Genomic DNA, 24,107 nt, shown 5'->3' with positions numbered 1-24,107 from the left:
GGGTGGTGGGGGCAAGGAGAGGTCACGCTTGTAGATCGTGATCCAGAGTCTGTTCATCCTCGCCACGTAGTCACACAGTGCTGTAGGTGTGACGCCTATCCTTCAGTCTGTAGATAAACGAGTAGACTAATCAGTTCTCTGAGGTCAATATTCTTTTGGAGAGGTTTTTTGTTTTCCACATCCTCAATCATTGACCATTTTATATCCAGAGTTGCAGGTGTAAATATGATAGGCTGCTTACATTGTACATAGTAAAAACGTTGTGGTTTTTCTGTAAGTTGTCTCAAGAACAGTTTACAAATACAAGTTGGGCGGGTGAGAGGGAAGCATTGGTGGTGGTGGTGGTGGTGAAGGTGTGGGGGGGGGGGGGGATGGTGATCAGGGAAGGGTTAAGTAGTGAGGATGGGAAATTCCAGTAAGCACAAGAAAAGTAAACCTTTGTGTGTGTGTGTGTGTGTGTGTGTGTGTGTGTGTGTGTGTGTGTTTATTTTTTGTGTGGATTTTCAAGAACAATGTTCATCAGTTCCATATTTTCTTGTCGCTTGTTTGCATGATGTTATCTTAAATAAAAACAATTCTGTTGTTGAGATGACAAAAAGTACTCTTTATGATGTACATGTAGCCTTCTATAATGTGGTTAATATGGCACACACTAGGCCTGATTTGGGTTTCTGCAGTGCAATATTTTCAGCGTACAATCTGTGACTTTCAATGCCTTTGACTTTTGTTTTGTCAATTAGTGCCGGCATTATGCATCTTTACTAATTGGTCCCCTTCTTCCTGCTCATGACTCATAATCATTAAGGTCAACTTTGTTTCTTTTTGTTGTTGTTGCTTTCTTGTGTTATTTTGCATAATTGTATATATATTGATTGAACATTGGAGTTCCCATCTTTGAGCCGTTTGACACCAGAGGCTGAATTTAAACTCACATTTATCGAGGCGGCTTGTAGCCAAGACTACAAAAGAGAAATGTTTGTGTGCCTAATCTCTCGTAAAAATAAAAAAGTAAAGGAATAATGTAACAAAAACGGAGCGATACATAGATATTCAATAATCTGTATCTTTGACTGAAATATGACGTCAACATGGATTTCCACTGTTATCGTTCAATTCGTAACCGCTAGTGCAGTCTCAGGTAGAACAAATTATGACTGTCTCGATAAAATGTCATATTTTGATCAAAAACACAAGTAATGTATAATGACTTGTACTTTTTTTTCTGTGGAATGTCATTTTATGCATTGATTTTGCTGATTCTTCTTTGAAATTGTCATCTTTTCGCATTAATGGTTAGCTTTCACGTTTCTTGTGTGACAAAATTGGTTTTTTAGAGTCTGCAATGCATTTTGTGCAATTTGTGTGCCTGTGAGCACACACACACAAATGCATGCATACTGCGCATGCACACACGAACAGACACATGCACAGACAGACAGACACATTCAAAAAGTAGACATCAAGAAAACCTAATTTTATTATCGGTATCATTATGTGTGTCGTATATATATGCTGTATGCAGATTTCTTGTTTTGCTTTAGATGTGTGGCAGTATTGGTGATTTCAATTGTTATTTGTTTCATACCCCCCGCGGGTTAGGGGGAGTCCCATATTGGTTGGGGCGAGAAAGAATTTACCCGATGCTAACCAGCATGTCGTAAGAGGCGACTAACAGGTTCTGTTTCTCCTTTTACCCTTGTTAAGTGTTTCTTGTATAGAATATAGTCGATGTTTGAAAAGATTTTAGTCAAGCAGTATGTAAGAAATGTTACGTCCTTTGTACTGGAAACTTGCATTCTCCCAGTAAGGTCATATATTGTACTACGTTGCAAGCCCCTGGAGCAATTTTTGGCTCACGTAAGTGTAGCCTATGCGATCGTAACTTTGTCTGTCTGTGCGTGCGTTTGTGCGTGCGTGTGTGCGTGTGTGCGTGTGTGTGTATGTCTGTGGTAGAAACTTTAACATTTCCGAGTCTATGGATTACGTCAGTCTCGGTCAAAAGTGTTTGACGTGTGTGATAGAAACTATTTGAAGACGTCACATTATGACGTAAGAGGGTTAGACGTCACGCAAAGGAATTACTGAACGTCTCGGTCATTGTTATTGTGAGCGGGCCGAGACTACTTGGCAGATCCAGGGTCTCGCTTTCTTGCACAGTTTCACCTATGCTTACTGTGTGTGTGTGTGTGTGTGTGTGTGTGTGTGTGTGTGTGTGTGTGTGTGTGTGTATGTGTGACGGAGTGATTGAGTTTGTGTTACTGTTTGTCGATTTCTTACGTGAGCCTTGAAGGCTTCGCCTCTTGTTTGATTAGTGCTTTTGTGAACAAGAAACAATTAACAAGTGGCTCTATCCCATCTCCCCCCTTTCCCCTATCCCATCTCCCCCCTTTCCACGTCGCGATATAACCTTGAATGGTTGAAAACGACGTTAAACACCAAATAAAGAAAGAAATTTGTTTCATGCTTTTTGATTTGTGTTTATGTTTCAAATAGAAATAACCATGTAGCATTCCATTTGTGACTGTTTTGACATTATCGTCTGATTTTGCTTAATATTTGCTGAGTTGAACTGAATAATGAAAATTGTGAATTCCTCTTTTAGTCAAATCTTTTTGATCATGTGGCGGTCCCTTTGGTTCATCAGTAAAGTTTACGTTGATGTAATTTTGTTTTGTTTTGCTGCATTAACTGATAACTGTGGCCTGTCTAGATACAATGACTTTGAAATATATTTGTTAAGTTTTGCTTAACATCTGCAGATTATTTTACCATTACCTATCTTTTTATTTATTCATTTGTTTTTATTTATGTATATTAATTTTGTTTCCACAATTATTCACTGTTTGCTTATTTATTTTCATTTTGTTTTGGCCAAAAGTCAAAGTCTGTGGGAATAACTTGTGTCCATCACAGTTTTTTGTTGTCTCCTTTGCCTGAAGTTGAATTCCTTGCGATCATTTGCCTAACCTAGTACCGTTCCAGTGTACAGCGGAGTGCCAGGCAACTAACTAAGTGACAACACTGGTAATAAGTGCTGGTCACATAGCAGACTTTCAACCAACTTTTCCCCAACTTTTGTTGGTTTGAAATCGCCCCCGAGTTGTTGAGCCAAGTCGGCGAAAAATCATCAAATTTAGGCCAGATTTAGCTGTGACTCATAAATTCAGTTGAGCGCTGCTCGACTCGGCCATGACTTGGGGCGTATTTTGCACAGACTTTCCTTATAGCGCTTACTGGATGGTTAGCTCTAACCAATCTGCTCTTCCCGCATTAGGAGGTAGCTCGGATAGCTGACCTCGCCTTCAAGTCCGCTAAGAATCACCGCTTAGAACTACTTTGAGTGATGGTCAGCGATTTTGATTTGACTTGGCACCGACTAAAATCACTTGAAAGTTAGGGGAAAGTTGGATGAAAGTCTGCCATGTGAACAGCCCTTAACAGCAGTTCTTTATGTACCATTATTTTTTTTTATTTTTTTTTTTTAAACTATATTGTTCTATGAATGCAGTTGTTGACTGTAATTGTGTATATTGAAAGTGGGAACATAATTATCCAGAGATAGAGCAAGTCTGTGATGTGGAAAGACAACATTTATTATAATCCTTGATGATATGTTAAATTATTCTTGATGCATAAGTTTGGTGTTGAACTATAACACATTGAACCTTGCTGTGTTCAAATGAAGCAATTTGTATGATACCGGCAGTACATGCTCTGGTTTTGGATAAGGTTGCAGTTAGTTTGGAAAAGAACCTTATTGTGAAAAGGGATGGAGTATCAGCCGACGTGTGTTAAATCCAGTCCTGCCTGTGTAAACAATTTGATGCACTATCTCAGATCTGACCCCCCGCGGGTTAGGGGGAAGAATTTACCCGATGCTCCCCAGCATGTCGTAAGAGGCGAGGCGACTAACGGATTCTGTCTTTTACCCTTGTTAAGTGTTTCTTGTATAGAATATAGTCAATTTTTGTAAAGATTTTAGTCAAGCAGTATGTAAGAAATGTTAAGTCCTTTGTACTGGAAACTTGCATTCTCCCAGTAAGGTAATATGTTGTACTACGTTGCAAGCCCCTGGAGCAAATTTTTGATTAGTGCTTTTGTGAACAAGAAACAATTGACAAGTGGCTCTATCCCATCTCCCCCCTTTCCCCGTCGCGATATAACCTTCGTGGTTGAAAACGACGTTAAACACCAAATAAAGAAAGAAAGAAAGATCTGAGATGGAAAACTAAATTCGTTTTTTACAGGAAGGACTGTGCCTTTGAGAGTGTCAAATGATTAATAACTTGAACGAATTTGATTTGCGCTAAATGGTTTAATAGCCTCAACTGTCTTCTGATGCCAAAATACTTCATCAAGCTGCTCAGTTTAATGTAACTATATTGGTGTGTTACAAATATTTTCTTTTGTCTGAGGTGGTTATAGATATCTCGCTATAATGTCTGTAAAAGATTTTACGGCAGTGCCAGTGTCTGTGTTTTAGTTTTTGAAACTGATGAGTGTTTTGCCGTTATCTTAATTTGTGAAACAAAGAATTCTAAAATCATGTTTGTCTGCAGATTCAGATTCAATAGCACATTCAGATGCCAGAATGAATCATTGTTTGCTGAAAGGTTGTTATGGGAAACTGATTTTATTGCAATCACACATTTTCTTCCTATGGTTGATACTTCCTCAATTGAATCCAATATAGTTCCTTTTCTACCCCCCGCGGGTTAGGGGGAAGAATTTACCCATTGCTCCCCAGCATGTCGTAAGAGGCGACTAACGGATTTTGTTTCTCCTTTTACCCTTGTTAAGTGTTTCTTGTATAGAATATAGTCAATTTTTGTGAAGATTTTAGTCAAGCAGTATGTACAAAATGTTAAGTCCTTTGTTCTGGAAACTTGCATTCTCCCAGTAAGGTAATATATTGTACTACGTTGCAAGCCCCTGGAGCAAATTTTTGATTAGTGCTTTTGTGAACAAGAAACAATTGACAAGTGGCTCTATCCCATCTCCCCCCTTCTCCAGTCGCGATATAACCTTCGTGGTTGAAAACGACGTTAAACACCAAATAAAGAAAGATATAACCTTCGTGGTTGAAAACGACGTTAAACACCAAATAAAGAAAGAAAGAAAGAATGATTTCTGGAAATAACTCTGTTGGGTTTTTATGGGTTGTGAAAGAGTTGCTTCACCTTGGGTGTTTTTTTTCATGATTTGTGGAAGAGTTGCTTCCCTTGTTTTTCCACAGAAGCACTGCATGAGGCAAGCTACTCGGGACAATTGTATATAGGCTTGCCTCAGTGTTTCTGTGGAAACAAGAAAAAGAAATTCTTCCACAAGGCAATACTTGACAGAGTTATTTCTGAACATCGTCTATTGAGATTTATAGGTCATTTGTCCTCGTGCTGTTAGTGCAGAATAAGCTTTTTTTTAATTTAATTTTTTTAATTTATTATTAAATAATTTCATGAAAAGCAGCTGAAGTGTGTGTTGAAAATTTAATTAGTAAGAATGTAATCATTGAATATAAAAGTTTTCTAACCACAAAGAAGGCCTTGCATGCCAACCCCAGCATATTGTTATTTAGTATTTTGTTGTCTCAGCATTCCTCATCTGGTGTGTGTTTCAAATTCATTCTGTACATTTTGTCTGGTTCTTTATAATTGCTCTCTCTCAGATAGAGTTCCGAGTGAAATGAGTTTGGAGTTGGAGCATGGTAATATATGCTTCAAAGTGGAGACATTTCCGACTGTTTGTGTCAATTTGTTGATCCATGGACCGAATACATGTTTCATAATGATTGGTGTTACTTTGTTCATCCTTTTCTGTCTGGAGTGAAAGACAATACCTGTGTGTATGTGTATGTGTGTGTTTATGCATGTGTATGTGTGTGTGTGTATGCGTGTATGTGTGTGTGTGTATGCATGTGTGTGTGTGTGTATGTGTGTGTGTATGTGTGTGTATGTGTGTGTGTGTGTATGTGTGTGTGTATGTGTGTGTATGTGTATGCGTGTGTGTGTGTGTGCGTGTGTATGTGTGTGTGTGTATGTGTGTATGTATGTGTGTATGTGTTTGTGTGTGTGTGTATGTGTGTGTGTGTGTGTGTGTGTGTGTGTATGTGTGTGTGTGTGTATGTGCGTGTGTGTGTATGTGTGTGTATGTATATGTGTGTGTGTATGTGTATATGCATGTGTGTGTGTATGTGTGCGTGCAATGCATTGTTTGTCAAATGCATGTGAATGAGTGTCTGTTTGTTTGTGTCTGTCTCTGCATGTGTTTCTGTCTACCTGTGTAAGTGCCTCAGTATGTCTGCGACTGTCGGTGTGTGTAATAATTATTGTCTTGAGGGTTAATTAATAATACCGATACATGCACAGCCTTAGCAGTGACCGAACCAGTATTTGTTCTATTGCTGATGTACCGAAGTCACTAAGACAAACTTCATTCTCAACATTTCTTTGTCAGTTTCTGGGAGACGTATTAGAAGCAACAGAATGTTTACGTGGCGCCAATATTCGCATTATGATGTCTTCTTGGACTTTGTTTTGCTTTTGACGTCAGAGGTTTTACCTTGAAAGAGAGGTATCAAATAACCAAAGGGAAGTAATCGCTCTATGCATATCATCCATATGACATGTGTAATGGAGTAAGCGAGAGTTGTATGGAACCTTTCTCCTGGCACATAAAAGATGATGAAAGTCGCTTGTTCATTTCAATGCTTGTTATTCTCTCAGGTGCCGGGAGAAAGGTCCCATACAACTCTCGCTTACTCCATTACACATGTCGTGTGCATAAAGAGCGATTACTTCCCTTTGGTTATTTGATATCTTAACAATGCTCTGCCTCATTTCGTTTAAGATTCTTGAAAGAGAGGGTCAGAAGGAGATGTCTTGGTTTGTTTACTTTAATTGTGTAACTGCAAATTGATGTATGTAAATGGTAAACACATCATGATATATTATTGTGTGTGCATCGTGTGTAGGATTTCGTGTGGTAAATCAGCACAAATGGGTTACAACTCACTTGCACGATTTCATAAAAAATCAGGCAGTTAGGTACTTGTCTAGGAATTGCTGTGCACGCACACACATGCACACATTACACCACAACCCTCAACTTTATTCCTGGTTTACCTGAAAACATTTAGTCAAAACTAAATGTACTAAAATGTTACCACACTTGGAATGTAAATTTCACAATGCCCATGTTTTAATTTGAGTGAATGACAATACAGAAATTATACCCATAAACAGACTCAATCACTTCATTATGAAGACTTGTCCAGAACACTTATTCATTTCCAATTTTTATTTCCCAAAGAAACTTGCAAATAACTGAAAGAATAATTATCCCTGTCAGTGCATGTATACAGTACAAGAAGTTACAGTCCTCCAAGTCAGTACAACCTGAGTGTATACAGTGTGCAACACAAAGATAAATTACCATTTAAAGATGCATAAATCTTATCGTGTCACTGAACATGTACAGATTTTTGACAATATGTGACCCTCCACCACGAAATGAGTCGCATGTCACCTCGCGCGGTTCTGCGCTAGGCTTAATATAAGTCCGGGGAGTGTCTGGTAACAGTGTGAGGGTCACCTTAGTCACAGGCTTATAACTCAAACAGTTTTTGCTCTTTTCTAAAACGGTTTTCACCACTGGATAGAGCATAGGAAACTCTTTAAAAAATATACAAATATGAAAATCATGCAAAGGTGACATGCGACTCATTCCGTGGTGGAGGGTCACATATGGAATGAGCATCCATCCATTTCAATACATACGGGCGCTGTGGCGGGCTGGTAAGACATCGGCCTCCTAATCGGAAGGTCGAGGGTTCGAATCCCGGCCGCGGCCGCCTGGTGGGTTAAGTGTGGAGATTTTTCCGATCTCCCAGGTCAACTTATGTGCAGACCTGCTAGTGGCTTATCCCCCGTCGTGTGTACACGCAAGCACAAAACCATGTGCGCACGGAAAAGATCCTGTAATCCATGTCAGAGGTCGGTGGGTTATAGAAAAAAAAACCAAAAAACCAGCATGCTTCCTCCGAAAGCGGCGTATGGCTGCCTTAATGGCGGGGTAAAAACGGTCATACACGTAAAATTCCACTCGTGCAAAAACACGAGTGTACATGGGAGTTTCAGCCCACGAACGCAGAAGAAGAAGAAGAAGAAGTAATGAATTAAGGTGGCATTGTAATAGACAACAAGTCGCGTAAGGCGAAAATACAATATTTAGTCAAGTAGCTGCCATTTTTCAGCAAGACCGTATACTCGTAGCATCGTCAGTCCACCGCTCGTGGCAAAGGCAGTGAAATTGACAAGAAGAGCGGGGTAGTTGTTGCGCTGAAGGATAGCACGCTTTTCTGTACCTCTCTTTGTTTTAACTTTCTGAGCGTGTTTTTAATCCAAACATATCATATCTATATGTTTTTGGAATCAGGAACCGACAAGGAATAAGATGAACGTGTTTTTAAATTGATTTGGACAATTTAATTTTGATAATAATTTTTATATATTTAATTTTCAGAGCTTGTTTTGAATCCGAATATAACATATTTATATGTTTTTGGAATCAGCAAATGATGGAGAATAAGATAAACGTAAATTTGGATCGTTTTATAAATTTTTATTTTTTTTTTACAATTTTCCGATTTTTAATGACCAAAGTCATTAATTAATTTTTAAGCCACCAAGCTGAAATGCAATACCGAACCCCGGGCTTCGTCGAAGATTACTTGACCAAAATTTGAACCAATTTGGTTGAAAAATGAGGGCGTGACAGTGCCGCCTCAACTTTCACGAAAAGCCGGATATGACGTCATCAAAGACATTTATCAAAAAAATGAAAAAAACGTTCGGGCATTTCATACCCAGGAACTCTCATGTCAAATTTCATAAAGATCGGTCCAGTAGTTTAGTCTGAATCGCTCTACACACACACACACACACAGACAGACAGACAGACAGACAGACACACGCACATACACCACGACCCTCGTTTCGATTCCCCCTCGATGTTAAAATATTTAGTCAAAACTTGACTAAATATAACAACAAAAATGAGACTTGCAATAGCATGTAAAAGAAAAGTGACCCTGATGATTACAATGGGCTTTGCCAAAAAAGGCTTGGATATGTTGAGGTCAAATTTCACATACGCTTTTCATAGGAACAGTTGCATTGTGGAACATACTATCTGCATGCTTACCTGAAACTGTAAAATGCTCACCTTAGAGCTAACTGGAATAAATAGTTAAATACACAGGTAAAAGAGAAAAACAAAATAAACAAAAAATAAACAATTCTGGGTAAAATATATAATGCTGCCAGCTTGTCTGCTAACTGTATAGTGAAAAGATCTACCTTGTATGTTGACAAAATTGAGGGAAGTCAGTATACCTCAGATATTGATAAAAAAAACACCATTTTTTTCAATAACAGGCAGACACAACCTTAGTGTTAACCGCTGAAATAAAGTGGGCTGGAATCTTTTTCATAAAACTGTGAAGGACAGCAAATGTGACAATGTCCAAATCATTTGTCTTATCTTTAACCATCGATTGCTGAATAAGAAATTCATCTTTACTGAAAATGAGGAGAAGTGCCATAAATTAAAAAAAACAAAAACATCCTTAAAAGACACTGAAATGACCTTGCAAAACCCCAGACCAGTAGGAAGACATTTTTTGTAAACTTCAGAGTTAAAAAACAAAAGATTACTGTACTCATGCACCGATACAAAGACGACACGATCAAGACGATAACGAATTTTCGCTTCTGGAAGCTTCATCAGGAAAAACAAGAACACAAAAGACAACAAAAAGCAGACGCAACACGGAACGAACAAGGTTTGAAAGAAAATGGAGGGGAAACACGCAAAAAGGGGAAGGAACTCTAGGAACGGAAATGAACGAAAGGGGAGAGAAGTGGTTGGATGATGTCAAGGGCACAGGCATACAGACTAAAAGTAATACACATTCATAAAGGGGGTGGGGGGGGGGGGGGAATTAAAAAAATAAAAAAACTTCAGACACAAGATAAATGCACACCCAATGAACAGTCAAAAGAATAAGGCATATCAAAAATATCATTTTTGTAAACTTCACACCCATGCACATATGTCACACACACCCAAAGGACAGCAAAAAAGCCCAACAAACAGAAGGACAATTTCTCTAAACTTGATTCACATTCATATAGTGATATACCCCCACAAAAAAAGGACGGAGAATAATAAGTCGGACATTGTTGTAAACCTCAGACTCTTCCAGAAATGATCTGCTGTCAACAACTACCCAGCACCTCCGAGCTTGGTGCAAATTGATTCATGCCTCATGTTCCAGCTTGATAACAGGTTTCACAATCGGCAGTCATAAGGGGCCTAAGCGCTGAGTCGCAGTCAAAGGCACATCTGAAATTCAAAAGTTAAATATTATAAAATTTCAAAAATAAATTTTGATTTAATTAATATACTTACCAACTCACATAGATAGCATTAACTTCAGTTAAAGTGCTAGGACACTGAACTACGCTTCACCCCAAAGGGGAAGCAACCCCCTAAAAAAGAACGGCATTGACCTATAACCCAAGCTATACAAGAGTCGAGGTCATACCGTCACGTGACCTATCACGCGTGACTCGACCGCCGCCTATGTTAGAAACTCACTCCTACTGAAGTGATCTGTTCATTTTTAGGGAAACCCTAAGCAATAACTTCGTTTTGTGATAAGACATGGAAGCACTCTTACATGGCAACGTGGGGAAATAACTCTGAAACAAAAACCGAATGCCATATAAGGCATGGTCCTTGGTGATTATTTACACTACCGGTGTACTGCGCCTGCGCAGGATGTATACCGGTGAAACTCATTCCGTATTGAAACATATAACCCCTTAAAAAATTTGCGGGGCAGGCTGGGAGGGAATCCAATATGTGAGTTGGTAAGTATATTAATTAAATCAAAATTTATTTTTGAAATTTTATATTAAATTACATATTCTTACGCAACTCACATAGATAGCAGATTGCTAATTTAGGTGGTGGGCAAATGAACTCATAGTTAACATCTTGCAAGTATCTGGCCTGTAGCTACAATAGCTGGCAAACCGAAAATTACTGTTCTGCCGAGCACCAGATACGTTCCTAGGAACACATAAAAAGACATCTTCTGCAGAAGATGTCTAGTAGATGTGTATTAAAACAGCGGGTACTTAAAATACCCCGCCGATAGAAAACTCATGACTACGTCCTTGAACGGTCAATAAGCTGCATTCATGACTTATGTAAGTCTCTCAGACTTGAGAACAGATAAAGAAGAGGCCTATACACTCTGACCTCTTGAGCCCGTGCTGCCTGAAAAGGGAGGACTGACTGCCCCCCCCCCCCCCCCTTTTCCCTGCCACCACTGTAGGCATGCCTAATCAATGTGGCAGTCCATTTAGCTAAAAGTTGACTTCACTAAATCATTGCCTCTAGAAGTGTTGATGGAAATAAACAAAAGCCTTTGTTCTGGTGATCTAAACAGATCAGTTTGTTTGTTTATTTGTTGCTTAACGTCCAGCCGACTACGCAGAGCCATATCAGGACGAGGAAGGAGGGGATGAAGGGGGCCACTAGTCAAGCGAGTCAGAAATATATTTAAACTCGAAATGTACAATTGGTTAAATATGGCTCTAGCAGAGCCAAAATATTGCAAATTGGTAGAATTGTATTATCGGATCTGGTTACTCCTGTTTCTGCTTATTTGTCAGAAATTTTGAATTAAACCTAAGCGCTATAGATCAGTCTTTCTCCAAAGAGATGTCTAAAGCAAAAACCAGACAGAAAATGCACTTACTCGCACTTCTCTCAGAAGCTACTAGAGTAAGTATGACGGCTTCCCGTATTTAGAATAACAAGGCTAATTTGTCAAGGATTAAACAATCCGAACTCAAAAACTCCGAAACTGGGAGCGAATCCCAAGCCTGGACTGGAGATTTGCTTTCAGCCAACCAAAGGGAGGTTCCCTTAATCACGCTGGCTAAAAAGAACGCAAGTGAAAAATTTTTTGCGACCTAGCTGTGTCAGTGCAACTGATATCGCATAAAGTCTTAATTCAGAGACGTGGGAGAAAATTCGGAAAGCCAGGATAGGTGGTTCGCCACCCGCATTGAACGGAGAGAAGTGGAGTTCTTTCCGTTAATAGTACGCCAATTGTTCCAAGCCAGTCAAAGTGACACAAAAACGAAGACGCTGAACCCCTATGAAATCTCTAGACCAAATCCAGAGTTGAGGCAGAAGCCCCTGAGCGTCTCAATGATTCCCGTACAGTAGACACCCGTGTGGCTCGAGTGTAAAAACAAAAACAAAAACGGCGCCCTCTTGCCAGCCTAAAGGACTGGCAACCAAGATTGAGTGGGCCCATAATGTGCGACCAACAGGCCGCTCAAAGTAAAATTGAGAGTATTATCCGGGAACGGGGAGACGAACATTTAGCAGAAGGTGATAGTACCGAGAGGCAAACCTTCTACCAGCGGCTTCTCCAAATTCACCAGAAGGAGTAGACGCGTGTAGCGAGATAGAGTCCAATCCAAGTGGACATTCCTGGCCGGCTGACTAGAGTCTGCCAAGACCTAGAGCCTCTCAGAAAGGTACCTCCCTGCTAATAAGATTTCGTGGTGGTAAAAGCCACATCAAAACCTCGCATGCTCGCTGTGGCAGTGATAGGGAGCGAGATGCCACCCCCTGCTTATTGAGATAAAAGACCACTGTGGTGTTGTCTGATTGAATCAACACATGTTATCCCCTGACAAGAGGAAAGAATTCCACAAGAGACAGAACTGCTTCCCTGGTGGAGAGAGAACCAACGGGAACGCCCTGTATGAGCAGTGGTGTGAGAATCCAAAGATTGGTTGTGTCTGTGAACCAGTCAAGAAAAGACACTAACATGTTCCGGCTCTTCATTTGATTGCTTAGAAAACGAAACCAGAGCCCCGAAGATCTGAATTAAATAAAAAGTAGCCACTTCCGATCTATTTTGTATATCCGAAAGTGGAAGTAAACATAGGCACGATCTATATAAGTGACCCAACAGGAAGGGCCCCAGTGCCTCCCTCAATAAAGTGAGAGTCCTAATCGCCCCTCCAGCCGCTGTGGGAAAACACAGAGGCAGAGAGAAGAGTGGCCGAACGCTAATACTCCAGTTGACAAGTGCCAAGAGTATGCAAGAAAGCGTGCTATTGTTTGCCCACTGAACCCTACCGCTAAATCGCCTCGAGGAGATAAAGTGGTGGGTATTTGGCAACGTGCCATGCCAAGAAGAAGATAAAAAACCAAAGCTGAGAACGGCCAGCTTAGCGCTTTTCTCTGATAAGAAAAGCCGAGGCCTGCCGTGGGCTTTTCCTTTTGCTGTGAGATTCTCTCTGTTAAAGAGCCCGCGTGCAAAGAGGAGGATTCGCAAAGAAAACCCTCGAGCAAGGAAGAGATTTAAGTCTCACCGACAGAACAATACTGTCGGCCGAGGCCTTTTCCCAGACGAACAGCGAAGCTAAACCCTTTGAATATGTGTGCCGACAGAACACAAAGGCATCCCGTGAGTACGAAACCGCACAAGGGAAAGAACGAATCAAAGTCTTGTACCAAGACGATAATAGAAAGAAGTGCGGCCACGATCTTCCACAGCCAGGAGATCATTGTTCTTGCCAACAGACAGTTTCTCCTTGCTATGAACCTTAAGATGTATGATCGACAAGTACGGTGCAACCGGAAGCGGTTCCGTAGTACGAAGAAAAGAATAAACTAAGTTCTTAGGCTTGGTGTAACCTAGGCCTACGGATATCGCTCAGCGAGTGAAGCGTTACTTGAGCGGGTGACGCAAGCGAAAGCAACGCCGCATCGCTGCCCACAAAGGAAGTGATAGAAAAAAAGAAACATATGAGAAAACTTCCACAAGTTCAAATTCTAGAGCCAGACAAGAAAGCGTCCCTGCGTGTGTAAACCGCATGTGCGTACAACCGTGCCGCGACTGACTATAGACATCTTCCCTGAGATTAGCCAACTCCGGAGTGACCGGAAGCGGTGCACTCGGCAAAGCGTAAGTCTCAATAAGACTGTGATGACGACGGGAGAGAGCAAACTTGCGTGAATGAAACGAAGTGCTCGCTTCCGTAACTGGTCTGAGGCAAACCATGGCTGAGCAGCATCAGGAACCTGACCGTGTGCAGCCAGTAAAGGCACAGTATCCACAGGCAAGCTATTCTCAGAACCCGAAGTTCTAGCCAGCACCTTGGAAAGTTCGTAAGCAACAGAAGGAGACTCGCTAAAACGATATCCCTGAACTTCCGTTAAAGCAGGGCGGAAATCACCCACCACTGAGGGTGGTGGTGCCGCAGAGCTTGCCATAGCTGTCACCCCTTCAGCGAAGTACTTGGCAGACACCTGAGCTGCAGTAACCATAGCTGGTTAAAGTTTGAGTGACAACTTGACATCAACTTCCTCCTCAGAAACTGAGTGAGAATCGTCGAACTCCGAATCTGCTGAGGCTGGACCGTGAAATTCGCTGTGACAAGCTGCGTCACTAAAACGATCCACCACAGGCGAGGCTGATTGCAAAACGGAAGAACCGTGCAAAGCCTGCCCGAAAGCAGCTTCCTGCCCAAAAGGAGGAAGTTGAGACATGTACACATTCACCGAGACATAAAAGTCTGCCCGTGAGTACATCTGTCTCGTTGTCCGGTGTCGACCCCCCGTGAGTTCCGCCTCTTAAAAAGAGCGATAGCCTCCGGGAGAGTCGAACTTTCACTCCCCAGCCTCAGCGGGGGAGCTACTAGTTCCGGCCCAACTTGTTGTCCGGTGTTGACCCCCCATGAGTTCCGCCTCTTAAAAAAGAGCGATAGCCTCCGGGAAAGTCAAACTTTCACCCCCCAGCCGCGGCGGGGGGGCTACTAGTTCCGGCCCAACTGGAACACTTTCACCAGAGAACCTGGCTACCGGTGAACCTGACTAACCTGTAGAGCGTGAACGCTCCTCGTATGAAGTAAACACACTCCTCTGCGTGCACGTCAGCCGAAGAGACTGTGCATGAAGGCGGAACCTCGATGCGTGACAACAAACTGCGTCGCCCACTCCCGCCGGGAGCGAGCGCAAACTCGACGAATGGCAACATGTTATACATTTGGGTCGAAAACATCTCAAAAAGGGAAGCAAACTATCTTTAACACAAGTAATCTCTTTCCCACTGCGTTTGCCTTGGCTGAAGTAACCTAAATTTAACCTGCTTCAGCACTGGCATGATTGGATTCATAGGGTCCAAAATTTAACAGACATTCTTTCTTTCTTCTTTATATGTTGTTTAACGTCGTTTTCAACCATACAAGGTTATTTAACAGACGCAAAAGTTAGAGAAGCTGGGTCAAGAACGGAAATGGTAGTGCCTTTGCCTTTCTCTTTATGCGAAACGTAAAAGGAGAAACCTCAGCAGCTACTGACTAGTCTGTGGTTTCTAATTCTCCTTGTCAGCCATTGCTGACAAAAACCAGTCTGAGTTATGATATTGATAAACAACAATCAGACCGAACAACGGAGAAAGAAAGAAACGCAAGCAAAAGCAAATAAATTAGAACGAGCTCACCCAAACTTGTGCATGAGAAGCAGGGACCTGTAGACGGGGTGAAACACTGTCCAGAAGACAGTAGGCTAAAAGCCTGCAGCGTAGTGTGAAAAGCGTCCGAGCTACTTGGTGGCTGAAGTAGGAGTGCGTTTCTAACATAGGCGGCGGTCGAGTCACGCGTGATAGGTCACGTGACGGTATGACCTCGACTCTTGTATAGCTTGGGTTATAGGTCAATGCCGTTCTTTTTTAGGGGGTTGCTTCCCCTTTGGGGTGAAGCGTAGTTCAGTGTCCTAGCACTTTAACTGAAGTTAATGCTATCTATGTGAGTTGCGTAAGAATATGTAATTTAATCAGTTACTCACACAGTAAGTTTTTCTGTTCGAAAATCAGTAAAATTTACAATTTTATAATTTGTTATACATATTCTGAATTTACAACACACTGTTTTTTCATTAACAATCGGCAGTCATAGGGGGCCTAAGAGCTGAGTCGCAGTCAAAGGCACATCTGAAATTCAAAAGTTAAATATTTAGTGACTCACAAACACAGTTTGTATTTCTGTTTCAAGGTCTGTTTTAAAAGACCACTGGGTCGGCATACTGTACTATAAATGTAACATTTTGTTTTGTCAATAATTAAATGTTTCCATAAACTTTTGATTTTGTTTCAAGATCAGTTTGTCTTCATACTTTTTATATTCTGAAATCCAAAAACAGAAAGACTGCTAACGTTCCAAAATTCACAATCAAAATCCCAAGAATGGTTTGTTTGTTTGTTTGCTTAACGCCCAGCCGACCACGAAGGGCCATATCAGGGCGGTGCTGCTTTGACATATAATGTGCGCCACACACAAGACAGAAGTCGCAGCACAGGCTTCATGTCTCACCCAGTCACATTATTCTGACACCGGACCAACCAGTCCTCGCACTAACCCCATAATGCCAGACGCCAGGCGGAGCAGCCACTAGATTGCCAATTTTAAAGTCTTAGGTATGACCCGGCCGGGGTTCGAACCCACGACCTCCCGATCACGGGGCGGACGCCTTATAGCTTACCACTAGGCCAACCGTGCCGGTCCCAAGAATGGTACGTTACTGGAATGTTTAATTATTGACAAAACAAAACATTGCACTTACAGTACGTTGACCCAGTGGTCTTTTCAGCAGACAAACATTAAATTTTATGATACAAATAAAGAACTTATCTCAAAATAATTGACGAATTAACGGACAAACTTGCAAGATGCCGGAGAGGCAATGATCAAATCAATTATTCAACTATATGTAGCCATTCATATTACACTTCTGTAACTGTAAACCTCACCATTGTGGAGAGATGTAGATGTGATATGGTTAGGACTGGGCTCTGTTGTCCTCCCTCATCCTGAGCCACTCGGCCAGGGCTTGCTTGTAGTTGACGGCCCTGTCGGGGATCCCCACCAGGCGGAACACCTTCTCCATGCTGGGCAAGTCAGCCGGGTGCTCCTCCACATGCTAAATATCACACACAACATTCAATTCAATCAATTCAATTCAATAAAGGACGGGCGCAGTGGCGTGGTGGTAAGACGTCGGCCTCCTAGTCGGGAGTTCGAATCCCGGTCGCTGCCGCCTGGTGAGTTTAGAGTGGACATTTTTCCGATATCCCAGGTCAACTTATGTGAAGACCTGCTAGTGACTTAACCCCCTTTGTGTGTACACGCAAGCACAAAACCAAGTGCGCACGGAAAAGATCCTGTAATCCATGTCGGAGTTCGGTGGGTTATGGAAACACGAAAATACCCAGCATGCCTACTCAACGAAAGCGGAGTGAAGCTGACTATGCTCTCAGAGTATAGTTTGGGGAACCCAAATGGGCAAACGAGCTCACACGTAACCAGACAAATTCTGGAACGCTGAAGAAGAAGAAGAAGAATTCAATAAAACTTTATTATCTGAGTGCAACAATTAAAACGAAATTGTTCTTTAGGCTTTTCCACAAAAACATCACATAAAAACACACTATCAGAACATATATAGACACATAAAAGTACACATCAATACACACATAACCCAAACCACACATATCCCTACCCGCACCCTAACATTCAAAAGCACGTTGGGAAACATTTCAAGGGTGCGGGAGATAAAATATGCCCACTTGCCTGACAGGATAGGCGTGCTGTATGATATAGGTGGGTGTTTTTTTCTCCATTTTGATGAAAGTACAGGAGGGCTGGACCTGGTACATGAGTGGGAGGGGCTTCAAAAATCAGGCAGGTCGGGTGTACAGTTAAACCCCCCTTTTAAGACCTTAGTTTTTTGGATTTCCTATTCATATCCTATGTAGAGGGCGGGGATGTAGCTCAGTCAGGGCGGGGATGTAGCTCAGTCAGGGCGGGGATGTAGCTCAGTCAGGGCGGGGATGTAGCTCAGTCAGGGCGGGGATGTAGCTCAGTCAGGGCGGGGATGTAACTCAGTCAGGGCGGGGATGTAGCTCAGTCAGGGCAGGAGTAGCTCAGTCAGGGCGGGGATGTAGCTCAGTCAGGGCGGGGATGTAGCTCAGTCGGTAGCGCGCTGGATTTGTACCCCGTTGGCCGCTGTCAGCGTGAGTTCGTCCCCACGTTTGGCGAGAGATTTATTTCTCAGTCAACTTTGTGTGCAGACTCTCCTCGGTGTCCGAACACCCCCGTGTGTACACGCAAGCACAAGACCAAGTGCGCACGAAAAAGATCCTGTAATCCATGTCAGAGTTCGGTGGGTTATAGAAACACGAAAATACCCAGCATGCTTCCTCCGAAAGCGGCGTATGGCTGCCTAAATGGCGGGGTAAAAACGGTCATACACGTAAAAGCCGTGGGAGTTTCAGCCCATGAACGAACAAACAATATCCTTTGTAAATTTAGCCCCATTTTATGACTCCCTCCCTTTTACATTTAGTCAAGTTTTGACTAAATGTTTTAACATAGACGCGGGAATCGAGACGAGGGTATGGTGTATGTGTGTGTGTCTGTGTGTATGTGTAGAGCGATTCAGAGAAAACTACTGGACCGATCTTCACGAAATTTCACATGAAAGGTCCTGGGTATGATAATATCCCCACACGTTTTTTTATTTTTTTCTATAAATGTCTTTGATGATGTACGTCGTATCCGGCTTTTTGTGAAAGTTGAGACGGCACTGTCACGCCTTCATTTTTTAAGCAAATTGGTTGAAATTTTGGTCAAGTAATCTTCGACGAAGCCCGGACTTTGGTATTGCATTTCAGCTTCGAGGCTTAAAAATTAATTAATTAGTTAATCATTAAAGTTGTCATTGAGGGGTGCTTCCGGAATCCACGATCCTTCTGCACCCCTCTCCCCCTAATCCAACCCTATAAAAATCTGTTTATTATGTGTACCTGATAAAGAATATTCTCCTCCTTGTCCAATAGGATTGTCCCCCCTTGTTGCCATGAGTCTCCAGCCAGGTGAGACGTCTCTCTTGCAAGTCGTATACCTGAATGTCAAAAGATCAGGAAAAAAATTGTTTGCATCATAAATTGAGTAGTTCTTGAAACAAATGAAAGTCCGACTTCATATAATTATATTCAGATTCATGGTTCGGCCCAAAACGCTCACCCCATTCATATCCTAAATATGCCTTCAGTTCAGAAAAACAATAAAAAATGTGTTTAGTACAGTGAAACACCTTACACCCCCCCCCCCCCAGCCCACCATCCCTGTTTTAAAAACTCCCTCCTTTTCAAGATATGATTTTCTCCGAGTTTTGTAGAGGTCTCCAAATGGGGGTTCCACTGTAGCACGAAAACTAAATTTTTTCGAGCAAGGACAGCACTGATCAGACTACACAACCCTTTGTTTAATAACACAAACAATTGCACCAGCCCCCCCCCCCCCCCCCCCCCACACAACCGGCACGGTTGGCCTAGTGTTCAGGCATCCGCCCCGTGATCGGGAGGTCGTGGGTTCGAACCCCGGCCGGGTCATACCAAAGACTTTAAAATTGGCAATCTAGTGGCTGCTCCGCCTGGCGTCTGGCATTATGGGGTTAGTGCTAGGACTGGTTGGTCCGGTGTCAGAATAATGTGACTGGGTGAGACATGTCAAGCCTGTGCTGCGACTTCTGTCTTGTGTGTGGCGCACGTTATATGTCAAAGCAGCACCGCCCTGATATGGTCCTTCGTGGTCGGCTGGGCGTTAGGCAAACAAACAAACAAACAAACAAACCACCACACACACACACTAAAACTGTCTCAAACTGTGAAATTTGACAAACCTTCAATCACACCTTTAACACCGTACGTCATGAAGCCGGTGTAGAAAGGTCTCAACAGGGACCTGAAAATCCCTCTCTTCAAGCTGAAGTATTTGTACAGCGTGACTGTCGGGTCTGTGAACAAGTCCCCACAGAACTTGATGGCTGTCATACATTCAAGATACTCGGCCATCTGTTCAGGGGTGGAGCTACCGACGAAGACGACACGTGTGTTGCTGGAAGCCAGCGCATCTGCCAAGGGAGACAGGGCTTGGACCTTCAGCAAGCTGCAACACAAAACGGAACAATTAGAAGTGTTGGAGACTAATGTGGAATCCCTATTTAAGCTCCCCCCCACTTTAAGACTCCTCTTTTTTAAAACCCTGTTTTCTCAGACTCTTTGTTCATAACCTCTGTAAATTTACCTCCATTTTAAGACTTCCTCCTTTTTAAGACCTGATTTTCTGAGATTGTTGAATGTCATAAAGGGGGGGTTCCACTGTATGTAAATTTACAGAGGTTATGAACATAAACTCTGTTGAAGTAATATGGGTCTATAAAGGGGAAAGGTGGGGGTCTTAAGAGTGGGGTTCCACTGTATTTGTTAATTATCCTACATACCAGACATAGACCTCCTGGTGACCCATGTCTTCAATAAACCATCTCTGCACTTGTGTGCATCATTTTCACTCGCTTTTCAATATTTAAAAAAAGCAATCTGCGTAAAACCGGGTATGACACAGCAAGTCACCTGGAAGTATTCTCTGTATAACACACACACATTCACACCACCCATCCAACATATACACACTATTCATTAAATAACAAAATAAATCTCCCCCCCCCCCCCCCACACACAAAAAAAAACAGTTCTTTTTTTTTAATTGTCTATTTCTTTGGAGGGGGGGGTATCACGTTCTGATTCAGCTGAATATAGCCATTGTGATCACCATCTCGTCATTTTTACTTTTAGATGTTGTAGCTGTGCATGTTAATTTTTGTTTGACTTTTTCACAACTGATCTTTCACTAGTAGACCAAACAAACTAAAAATATTTGTTTCCAATGAGAAGGCAATAAAAACAAGAAGGGCAAAGCCCATACGACTCACATGCTTGACCTTGACCTTTACATGACCTTGACCTTCAGGGTCAAGGTCAAATAACTAAACCTAGCAATGACATCATACACTAAGAACTGCTTTACACATTTTTCCTACCAAAATACATGTGACCTTGACCCAAGGTCAAGGTCATCCAAGGTCATGCAACACAAAGCTGTTAATTCAAGACATAGGAAGTACAATGGTGCTTATTGGCTCTTTCTACCATGAGATATGGTCACTTTTAGTGGTTCACTACCTTATTTTGGTCACATTTCATAAGGGTCAAAGTGACCTTGACCTTGATCATATGTGACCAAATGTGTCTCATGATAAAAGCATAACATGTGCCCCACATAATTTTTAAAAACTTCAGAGAAAATGTGAAAAATGTGAAAAATAGCTGTTTTTTAGACAACATTTATGGCCCCTGCGACCCTGACCTTGAAGCAAGGTCAAGATGCTATGTATGTTTTTTGGGGCCTTGTCATCATACACCATCTTGCCAAATTTGGTACTGATAGACTGAATAGTGTCCAAGAAATATCCAACGTTAAAGTTTTCCGGACGTCCGGACGGACGGACGACTCGGGTGAGTACATAGACTCACTTTTGCTTCGCATGTGAGTCAAAAATTAGGGTCGGTAGGTTGGTTACTTTTCTTATTTTGTTTTTTGATTCAAGTTTGTTTTCTTATTTCTAAAGGTGTGTGTGGCCTTTTACTGGCCAGACATAGTGCAAACAGTTTTCCTTGAATGTCAGACAAGAGTACCTTTCCTCGTAAAGTCTGCAAAATGGAGCCTGGTAATTTTTTAATTAAATGTTTTTCATTTTTTTGTTTTCAAACTCATTTCTTACTTACGTTTTTTATTCAGAACATGCGAGCAAGTGTATCCTTCATCATGGCTCATAATAGACAGCACAACATGTTGGCATGAAAAAAACAACACGTTTTCTGTTTTTCAGCATTTTTAGGTGCTTAGCACACCATAGAATCATTGTGGAGTGTATAATTTTGTCCTTGACCTTGGCAAGAAACTGATCATTTTCAAAGTGATCTATTAACATCTGATATACTTTCGAAAACTTTAGACGCTCTTCTCTCAGAATCAGTTGTTTTTTAGAACCCGAGCGGTCATACTTATCTTTTACACTAACTGGTCAATCTTCTTGCTCTTTTCTGTGTTTTTGCTAGAAATGATGTCTCTATGCAGACAGGTAGAGAGACTTTCCATAGACTACAGAGGAATTCTTATAAAAATTCTGTCAAAGTACAATCTTTTTAATTTAGTGCCTTTAATATTTACTCAGGGACAAACTCTGTTCTTAAATATAACGAAAATGCTCTGTTATTGCATTGTGAATGTTGTAACCCAAAACTTTAAAAAGTCCAGAGAGAAAAACAGGACTGTCACTGTCAGATCCATAAATCATGGAAATATTCCTTTTTAGGACAAAAAACAACAACAAACAAACACACAAACTACAAAATTGTCTCTGAGGTTTTCATCAAGGATATTGGAAATAATCTAAAAGCTTTCCAACTAAAGGAAAACTTACTTTCCGTGTCATCTCCAAGCTTTAACGACATAAAAATTTTAAAATGTTTATACGGGTCAAAGTTGAAAGTTCGCGAAAACTGTGTCGCAGTAAAAGAAAATCAACAGAAATACAACTTACCATGCCACTCAAGCAAAATTACGAAGGAAAATAATCAGGGAATACTTGTAACCTTCGCCTGGCAAAATTTCAGATGCTGGAACTTTCTGTCCACTGGAGTTAAAAATGTCAATAGAACTCAAAGTTTGCGCACCGTCCTGGGTCGCCATGTTGGTAAACAAATCAAGGGAGATTATTCTCATTCAAGTGACAATGAGTGAAAACCGTCGTCTGCTAAAGAGAGAGAAAGAGAGATAAAAACAGAATACTACATGGCTTGCTGTGTCGTACCAGATTTACACTCGTTGCTTTTTCAAATAGTGAACAGCTCGCTTTCGCTCGCAGTTCAATTTTGTTTTTAAATATCGTGTAAATCTGGTACGATACAGCAAGCCATGTATTATTCTGTTTATCCTACATAATGTACTTACGTGTAGTTTACTGAAAAAGTGCTGCAGTCGAGGCAGCTAAATTGAAGACGCTTGTTTTGGAATCTCGATCTCTTCTAAAGCCTCGTGCAATCTATTACGTCAAAATAAAAAACCTCACTCTGAAAGTGTGGCGTGACGTGTCAGTTGTAAACATTTATCGAAGCTAATTAGCGAGCGCAATTTTTTTTCTCTATAATGGCGTTTGTCTCGGTGACTTTGGCATCATAAGCAGTGGAAATACAGGACCTCATTTACATCATATACACACGTGTGATTTGAACGATTATTATCTCACGAGTGTCTCTCTCACGTATGTAGCATAAGATAAGATAAGATACTTTTTTATTTACGAGGGTAATGATATAAGCAGTACATGCTTTTTTATAATCAGCCCTCGGCCATGAGGGAACAAGAATAATACTAACACCTGGAACATCGTAACAACTGAGTAACTCATGATATCATAATAAAAGTAATGATACTACTACTACTACTACTACTACTAATACTACTGATGATAATGATAATGGTGATGATGATGATCCGGTATCTTATTTACCGGAATTTATTGTTCCTTATAATTTGCTGTCCAAAACATTGAGAAGGCATTAAGTAATTATAGTAAACTAGTACCCATCAACAGATTTTAGATGCAGCAATCATTGTTTTAGAAAATCAGTGAGTTTAACTTTAAAACCCTTTTCACTTGTGCTCTCTTGTAGAATTTTAGGTAGGGAGAAAATGTAAGGCTTGATTTGAAGAGATATATTCTTGGAAGAGGGATGAAAAAAAGATTTTTGTGTCGTGAATTAATAATAACAAATTTAGAGACAAGAACTGGAGGTGATCTTCTGTTCATGATTTTATGCATTGTTACTGCTTTATTGAAATGCAGTCTCTTTTTTCAGTGGAAGAATATTCAAATGTGTATAGTATTTTTCTTGAAGTGTTGCATGTTTCAGCAGAATTATAGTTTGATTGCTCTTTTATGCAAGCTAAGCAATGGCTTCAAAGTATTTGCACTAGCAGTGTCCCTCAGTGTTGATGAGTAATCAATATTTGATTGTATATGCGCATGGAAGAATAGTTTTCTACTTT

General features: G+C 41.2%; 1 protein-coding gene and 1 long non-coding RNA gene across 3 annotated transcripts; one reads left to right on the top strand and one right to left on the bottom strand.

Annotated features, from left to right (window-relative positions):
- Nucleotides 1-394: 394 nt before the first annotated feature.
- On the top strand, nt 395-5,788 carry LOC138973408 (uncharacterized). The gene is made up of 2 exons (XR_011458011.1): nt 395-3,112; nt 3,173-5,788. It is a non-coding gene; the product is annotated as an uncharacterized lncRNA (long non-coding RNA).
- Nucleotides 5,789-7,071: 1,283 nt separating this feature from the next.
- Nucleotides 7,072-22,746, bottom strand: LOC138973407 (uncharacterized). Of its 2 annotated transcripts, none has more exons than XM_070346127.1 (5): nt 22,600-22,746; nt 19,840-20,105; nt 18,962-19,059; nt 16,907-17,076; nt 7,072-10,404 (listed from the first exon to the last, which is right to left on the bottom strand). In XM_070346127.1, exons 2-4 carry the CDS (start codon nt 20,009-20,011, stop codon nt 16,936-16,938), a joined length of 411 nt encoding a protein of 136 aa, XP_070202228.1. In that variant the 5' UTR covers nt 20,012-20,105; nt 22,600-22,746; the 3' UTR covers nt 7,072-10,404; nt 16,907-16,935. The 2 variants fall into 2 exon arrangements, with proteins under 2 accessions (XP_070202228.1, XP_070202229.1); XM_070346128.1 differs by lacking the exon at nt 7,072-10,404 and adding an exon at nt 16,007-16,090.
- Between the last annotated feature and the right edge of the window lie 1,361 nt (nt 22,747-24,107).

This window comes from Littorina saxatilis, linkage group LG8 (assembly GCF_037325665.1).
Source record: "Littorina saxatilis isolate snail1 linkage group LG8, US_GU_Lsax_2.0, whole genome shotgun sequence".
Taxonomy (NCBI): domain Eukaryota; kingdom Metazoa; phylum Mollusca; class Gastropoda; order Littorinimorpha; family Littorinidae; genus Littorina; species Littorina saxatilis.
Note: the sequence above shows the minus strand (reverse complement) of the source record. Positions and strands in the feature narration are given on the sequence as shown.

What these genes read in the sequence shown, in the direction of transcription:
- LOC138973407 (XM_070346127.1), bottom strand. Translation starts at nt 20,011, where the DNA reads ATGGCCGAGTATCTTGAATGTATGACAGCCATCAAGTTCTGTGGGGAC. An exon ending in TGTTAAAGGTGTGATTGAAG is followed by an intron (nt 19,060 to 19,839) that starts GTTTGTCAAATT and finishes TTTGACATTCAG; the next exon opens with GTATACGACTTGCAAGAGAG. An exon ending in AGGAGAATATTCTTTATCAG is followed by an intron (nt 17,077 to 18,961) that starts GTACACATAATA and finishes TGTGATATTTAG; the next exon opens with CATGTGGAGGAGCACCCGGC.